The following is an 8,276-nucleotide window of genomic DNA, read 5'->3' as shown; positions in this document are numbered from 1 at the left end:
TTTGATTTTGTTGAAATGCTGACTGTTGTGCTACATCTCAAATCAGACCCATAGCAAATGCATTACCTAGTGACTTACATTCTTTTGTTTGCCAGTCAAGTTTGCAATTCAATGTTGTCTATTTCAGAGAGCCTCAAGTCATCCAAGGGCATCAATATCAAATACATTAATACTGAATGGTGAATTAGGTAAAAAAAAATTGCTGAGAAAAGTTTGTTGAATTTCTTCTGCTGAGGAGAAGTGTGTTCATAATGATTTAGCAGAAAACATTGCTGCCTAAGACATTTGCCGAACCAAGCATTCTGCATTTTGAAATTCAAACAAACAGAGGCACCAGGTGGAAACCATGCATTTTCTTTCTCTAACAAATGCCATGACCTCTCAGTCTAACCATTGGAATCCTCCAAACATTCTGGTAGATCAACACTACCCTGTTTCTTAAAGAAATATGTATTCTGTAAAATTACATTCCCTGAACAAAATTATATTTAAACAACTTAACGAAACGACCTATTACAGCATATGATCGTGGCAGGGCTCCGTTTAACTGTAGCAATCATTTTCCTCTGTAATATAACACCCTCGATTAACGAGTCATGGAACTAATGTAATCAGATTGTGTAAATAACTCAAATAATGAGATATTTGATCAGAAAAATAAGCCCTTTCGTCAATTCGATATGAAAACAAGAGATAAGTAAATAATGTTCATATGCATAGCTATGTAAGGAACACAAGTCTAAACCTTCATGGCATTGGGTGAGGGAAACTTTGTTAATTCAGGAAAACTAGGCATGGAATCTGCAGGAACTCCTTTTTCAAAAGGGAATGATGCAATTAATTGATATTCAGAATAATAACAGGTTTACTAAAAGAAGGAAGGAAACTGAGATTAATTGGTTTGCCCTTAAAAAAGCTGATCGAGACAGGATTATGGAAGGGCCCCTTATGCCATTGAATCGATACATGGTGTTTTGCCGTTTTATGATTACATTGTTATATCAGTATGTCTGCAGCATTCCTGATAATACCAGCTGAATTCCATTTCACCGAAACAGAGACCCAGAGTGCTGCTGCATGACAGCATGGCTTAACATTCCGGATAGGCCCTGGTCAGTCGGACAGCTCACATTTCATTCTCTCCTGATTCCGTTTCCTAAAGAGTTTGTAAATATTCACAGAACTGGAGACTGGGTTTCCTGTTTCGGTTCCTCCTCCATTTTTTCCACCTGCCAACTAACAGCATTTTCTAAAATCTCGTCACAATGTTCCGCCTTGCACCATGTTCAGGAGTGAACCCATTCAGTTTGTGGAGAGACTATAAAGGCCGCGATCGTTTTCTTTAGAGCAAAGCAGGTTAAGCTGAGTTTTCATGGTGCTGTTTAAAATTATTGGGCTGAGGAAGGGATCGGCGGCGGGCGGTTTGATAGAGCAGTTAGGGAGAAACTGTTCCCACTCTCGAGGATCAGTCACCAGAGGACTGGGGTTTATGATAATTAAATAAAGATAGGCTTGCATTTATATAGCACCTTTCCCGACCAGCGGACGTTTCAAATCGCTTTCCAGTCAATGAAGGACATTGTGAAGTATCGTCATTGTTGTAATGTCGAAAACACGGCAGCCAATCACCGCTCAGCATACCCCCACAAATAGCAACGTCATAATGAGCGGATAATGTGTCTTTGTGATGTTGATTGAGGGAATAACATTGACCAGGAAGCGGGGAGAACTCCCCTGCTCTTCTTTCAAATAGGCTCATGGCATCTTTTACATTCTGGCGCCTAAATCCCGTTCAGACAGAAGAAGAAAGGAGGGATTTCACCATGCCTGCACTGAGCATCTGTTTCCTCGGACATTTTATCGCACCCTGGCAGTTTTTCCTCTTCCTCTGCTGAAGACCGATACAAAGTGATGATGTAGCGTGTCTGCTATTTCCTCTGTTTCAATTACAGTATCGCTTTCGTCTGTCTTTAGGAGCACACATTACTGTTATTCATCTTTGAGACGACGAGTTAACCTACAGCAATTCATTTATTATGCTAACTGAACGAACTATTAATATGTCTGTCGAATGATAGTGGAAAGTGTTTTACAACCTTTACTGCATCGGGTGCGATAAAATGTCACTTTTGTTTTATTGTGGGATGTTCTTTAGCATTTCGAGAAGACCAATTGTCACGTAGCCCTAATACGAAAGTGCACTTAAACGAGCGGATTTCGGTAACATTTTCCCGGGTTTTGAACCGGGAGACTATTTGCGTGTTAGGGCCACGACGCTAGAGAAACCCTGCACTGCCGAATCTTCAATGGGCTTGACTGAAACGGTAACCTGCGCGGCCATGCAGCAGCACTTTGGGATTTTGTTTTGAAGAAATGGAATTCAGCTGCTATGATTAGGAATGCTGGAGACAGACTGATTTAACAATGTCGCCATAAAATGGTACAGCACGTGAGGAGACAATTCGGCCCATCGTGTTTATGGCAGCTTTTTGCAAAGAGCATTCCAATCAGTCCCAATTACTCTTCTTCATACGGACTCGAAACGTTAACTCTGTTTCTTTCTCCACAGCTGCTGACAAATCGGCTGAGTTTTTCCAGCATTTTCTGTTTTTGTTTCAGATTTGCAACATCCTCAATATTTTGATTTATTTTGATCCTGGAGTCTCTTTACTCCGGGATGTACAAAACCCGTCACTTCTCTTCTTTTATTCTCACGCTTCCATTTCCAGTTTGAGTCGGTTTCCTTTTCGGGCTCTTAAACAAATCTATTTGGACGGACAAGTGGCATCTGAAATTTAATGTAAGGAAGTGTGAAGTGATTCATTTTGGTCGGAGAAGAGAGGCAACAGGAAGCAAAGCGTACAGATTTATGTTGCACAGCGAGTGGTTAGGATTCGGAATGTATCAATGCGGCTCAGTTCCACAAGCAGGTGAATGAATTTTTACGATCGCATTCACTTCACGCTTTGCAAATAAATTCACTTTAGTTTTGCAGCTTCATATTAAAAATGTTCAGAGAGAAAAAGCAGATTGGAAAGATTCCTTTTCTATCTTTTTGAATTGGAAATGTCTGCAATGGACAATACGAGTTAAAAAATGTGACGTGGAAGTGAAGAATTTGATGTCTGTCAGTTGCTTTTAGCGATGAATATCAGCCGTGCGCTGCCTTGTCAGTTTCACAGGAGCCGCGGTGATTAGGTTGGTGGGTTTTGGAAATTGAATTTTGCAATTCACAGCTTAGGGACTATTTCACCACACTGTCGATTTCATGTTCCAGCCAATAGCAACGTTGGTTTTCATTGGCTGAAGAAATAATTTCTGTCCTATCTCAACATGACATTTTGTCGGAGAAACTTCGTCCTCGGGAAAATGGTCCAGAATGAAGAAAATGGCAAAAGCTGCGTGGATATCCCGAGATGCAAGCGCAGCAAGCAGCTTCCTTGGTAATCCAGTGGTTAGGATTCGGTGATCTCACCGCTGCGGACTGGGTTTGCATCCCGATCAGAAGCTAGCCGCTTAATTCTCTTGTTAAAACGACTTGATTAAGTTACTGATTGAAAACAGAAAATGCGTTACAGCTCTGCCCGAATCAGTGGAGTTGAAACTGAAGCTTCGCATCAGATATGAAAATGTCACATGTGCAACAGGTCAATAACAAATGTAGATGTCGGGCTGGAAAGTAAAAGAATAAAAGAGAAAGGCTGTGATCGGTTTCAAAGCAGTGGCTACAACGATGTTGATACAAGGCAGAATATGGATGGGAATGGGGCTGCTTTTACTGGAGCACCGTGTATAGTTCAGAGAATAACTCCTGATAAAGGATCAGTATTGATCTTGGAAACAGGGCAGCGCTAATCCACCAGGATGTGAGTTCTGGAATGTGAATGGACATTCTACCCTTTGTAAACTTGAGGTCATTCAAAACTCTGCTGCCCGTGTCTGAACTTGCAGCAAGTCCCATTCCCCTATCCTTTCTCACCTACACTGACTCCTGGACAAATATTATCTTTAGCTTAAAATTCTGCTTGTTTCCAAATCCCTCCATGTCCTTGCCCCTCTCTTTCACTTTAGTCTCCCAGAACCGCAAAACCTTCTGAGATGTCCACGCCCCTTGAGATGTGACAGATGAACGGATATAGGAAAACACTGGAGAGTTTATTTTCTCCAATTTACCAATACTTTATTCCAGTTAAAATCAGGGATAATGACGAAATGCAGTCTGCAGGATTCGAACCTACGTGGGAAGAACCCAGTGGATTTTGAATCCATCGCCTTAACCACTCAGCTACGTCTATGCTGGCATCAGTTATATAAAGTAATAGGTGGTTATTGCAGAGCAGGAGGGCTTTCACCCCGTCGGATTCGTGCCATCTCTCTGGAAAAGTGAATCAACTGATTCCACACAGGCTCCGTTTCCCCCACAGAAATTCATATTTGTATTGTCTCTCCTTATTCTTCCCATCAAAATAAAACACCGCACACTTCACTCCAACTGAAGCTTCCCCTTCTAAATATTTTGTGACGTGGCGCAAATAACAGCAGGACTCGAGCCAAGGCCTCAATAGAAGTAAAGGTTTTAACACAGCATGTTAGACCGCTCGGCCACAATAACATACTGGGTGCCTTTTACCTTAGCTGGTATTTCCATTGAAATATAGACAGTAAAGAAAAGAGCAAGAAGCGGCCTTCAGGCGCCTTGAACATGCTCCGCCATTTGTTTAGATCATAGCGGATCCCCAGCCTCAAAACCAATTTTCTACACCATCCTGATATCTCTTTATTGCCTTAGAATCCAAAAATCTATCCATCTTAACCTTCAATGTACTCATCGACTGAGGATCTGTAGATATCTGGGCTACAGTACTCCAAAGATTCATAACCCTTTGAGTGAAGAAATGTCTCCTCATCTCAGTCCTAAATGGCTGTCACGTTAACCGCAGAAGGTGAGCCCAGTTCTAGGCGCTCCGACCAGGGGGAAAACAGACTCTCACCATGAACACTCTCAAACTGCCTCAGAAGTTCACATTTTGCAAAGAGGTAAAGGAGACCTAGACAGAGACAGAGAAACTGTGATGGTGAACGCAGTTATACGGAGACAAAGAGAGACAGATAGGGACAGAGAGTTGGTTAGACACTGAAAGGAACAGATAAACTTCACCATTCCATATGATCGTTAACTTAGATTGAAAGACGGAAAAGAAGAAGAGAATAAAAGACTTACATTTAAACAGAGCATTTCACAAACTCAGTACAACAGAAAGTGCTGTACAGCCGATGGAATGCTTTTGAAGTGTAGTCAGTGTTGTAATTTAATGACACAGAGAGACAGTTCGACAAAAATGCTGATCCAGCAAATGACAAAATTTGATCTTAAGAATGACACCTCAATGTAAACATTTCATCCTATGTTTCTAAACTTTTCATGATTTGTATGATCAGATTCAGCAGGTAGAATCCTTGACAAAACAGGGACAAAGCATTCCATTTATATAAGGCCAGCATTCAGCCTTCCATTTTCTAGAGTAAAGAGCTTCAGGCTGTTCAGCCTTTCCAGATGATTATAACATTTGTGATTGAACTTTTATTTTCCTGTTCCTTCTGAGGTATGACTGGAGTAGACACTGTTCCGAAGGCCTCAGGGATTTCAGTTTGGACTTTTTGTCTTCACAAATTCATTCTCTCGGCGTGTCCATTGCCTTAATTCCTCGACAGCAAGGACTTGGTTTCTGTCTGTTTTAATGTTGCTCAGTGTAAATGTCAATTATCCCCCAATTTGTAACACATGGGCACTTAGACTCTGAGCAGTATCCAATCAAAAACAAATAGAGCAGGAATTCCTTTCTTGCATGTTTTAAAGCTGCTCTATTTTGTTTGTCCGATTTTAATATGAAGCTACCCAACTAATATAAATAAAGTTTTGATTAGTAAAAGTGGGGAACTGTAGCGCATTGACACACACAGAGGAACACACACATATATATGAAACCGAGAGTGACAGAGGCCCAGGGACAAACACTCAGAAAACAAAGACATCACCCAATTTGCTCAGTTTTGTTTTCACAAATCCGGCAGTAAATTCCGTAAATGCTTGTAGATGAACGGAAATAGGAAAAAGCCAAAGTGTTTGGCTCTGTTTTTTATTCTATTGAAAAGATAATTAGCCCTGTATCTGTAGACACAGATAAAATCAAGAATGTGGAGAAGTGTAGTCACCAGAATGGGACCCTGGGTTGGGAGAATCCATCACCTTAACCACTCCGCTTTCACCTGCAGACCTGCGCGCTCACCAAGAGGGGTCATATAAAATCACAGAATGGTTACAGAAGAGAAGGAGGTCATTCGGCCCGTCATTTTCCTGTCGGCTTTCTGGAAGGGCAACCCAACTAGTCTCACTGTGCTGGCCTTTTCCCAGTCGCCCTGTAATTTATATTCACATTTCCTCTCATTTGAATTCCGACCAATCGGAAACACCGCTCACTCTCCTTTTATTAATTTTAGCAGCCTCCCCTCCGCCGGAAGTGATTTGCATGAAGTCCGCAAAATGATCACCTGGCAGGATTCGAAATCAAGTCATGTATAGAGACTGGAACTGAAGCGCAGTGCCTTAGGCCACTCGACCACACTACCACAATGCTAGCAAACCGTCATAGTCTTGGCTGGTATTGGCAGTGATTGAGAACATAAGAAATCCCTCCAGGAGCCTGCCAAAAGGCTCGTCGAGCCTGCTCAGTTACTTCATAAGATCATGGCGGATCCTGGGCCTCAACACCAATTTCCCGGCCAATCCCTAAAGCCCTTGATTCCTTTCCTGTACCCCGTCTTTGTGGCATAAATGGTGAGTGTGTTCAAACATTAGCAGAAAAGTTGGTGGTTTGACATCACCCAACAACGGCCAAAGTCTCTTCCTGACCCTCCCATTGCTGACACAGTTCCGGGTTGTGCGCTTTGATCTGATGGAAATGTTCCCCAAACATTGTCAGCCCTGCTGTTATCCGGTAAGTTCCCACACAAACAGTCATATAAATATTAATTTCAAATAAAACGAGAATAAAAATAATTCAACTGTGTAGTACACCAAATTCCTGAGAAATATACGATTCAAAGCAGCGAATAGAAATTTATTCTCTGAATGTATTAATAGAACTGGAGTACACCATTACACCGTGTGAAGCTCCATTTAATTCGTGGATACTATACAACTGGTAATTTACCTGAATTAAAGAGTTCAGTCTTCTGATATAAAAAGGTTCGCTAAAATATCCAAGTTGTTATAATCCCCGACTATCTCGGTCCACACATACACAAACACATCCACACGCACAAACACACACAAAACACAAAAACAAACAAAACAGACAGGCCAACACACACACAAACACACACACAGAAACGCAGAAACACACACACACACACAGACTGACACACATGCACACACGCAGACTACCCAGAAACACAAAGACACAGGCACACAGACAATATGCACAGGCAAACACACACACAAAGGCACAGGTAGGCACACACACGTACATACACACACGCTCACACACAAACACAAAGGCACAGACACACAGACACACACGCACAGACAGACACACACATAGAAACAGACAGGCGCACACACTGACACACAGACAGACACACTGATACACACACAGCCAGACACACAGGAACAGACGTGCAGACAGACAGACGCACACAATCAATTGATTCAAAATACCAATTAACCATCCATAACAATATAGTAATCGTCATTGGTTGTAACCAATTTTGATTGATGCCATCATTTGATGATTAGGGAGATGGCAAGGCTTCATTCTCATGAAATCAACAAGCAAACATTACCAACTGTTGACTAATTAAAGTGAAGTCCATCTATTTTATACAACTGGACATGTATTGCATTTCTGAGTTGGGAATGTAAGAAAACTGAGTCAAATAATCTCGGAATCAGTATAGCACGAACTGTACAGAAGGGCAACAGTTACAATATCAATTAAATCAACACAATAAAAGATATTAATCTGCCATAATGACAACCCAACAATAATCACCAATATTTTCAGTTAGAGCCGATATTTCACAGACAGAATTCCACCTGGCATCTCTCAAGGACTCCATCGTTGACCAAACTTACAGAGCAGACAGTTCAGTAGTGTCGTGAAACTGACAGATCTTTTCATTATATTATTGTGGTGTATTGTAAAGTAGGTTTATGGGTGTGCGTATAGATGGCTCTGTCTGTGTGACTTAATTGAATTAGAGTCAGATAGACTGAA

At 41.5% G+C, this 8,276-nt stretch overlaps 1 protein-coding gene across 1 annotated transcript in view; it reads left to right on the top strand.

Moving 5' to 3' along the window:
- LOC121270149 (telomerase protein component 1-like) overlaps positions 1 to 3,655 on the top strand; it is a 54,865-nt gene extending 51,210 nt beyond the window's left edge. Inside the window, exon 14 of the mRNA XM_041175458.1 lies at positions 3,565 to 3,655. Coding sequence (XP_041031392.1) covers positions 3,565 to 3,655 — 91 coding nt within the window. The remainder of the gene's footprint in view (positions 1 to 3,564) is intronic.
- The last annotated feature ends 4,621 nt before the right edge of the window (positions 3,656 to 8,276 follow it).

Source organism: Carcharodon carcharias, chromosome 27 (genome assembly GCF_017639515.1).
Source record: "Carcharodon carcharias isolate sCarCar2 chromosome 27, sCarCar2.pri, whole genome shotgun sequence".
In the NCBI taxonomy this organism is placed as follows: domain Eukaryota; kingdom Metazoa; phylum Chordata; class Chondrichthyes; order Lamniformes; family Lamnidae; genus Carcharodon; species Carcharodon carcharias.
The sequence above is the reverse complement of the archived record's forward strand: the minus strand, read 5'-3'. Positions and strand labels throughout refer to the sequence as shown.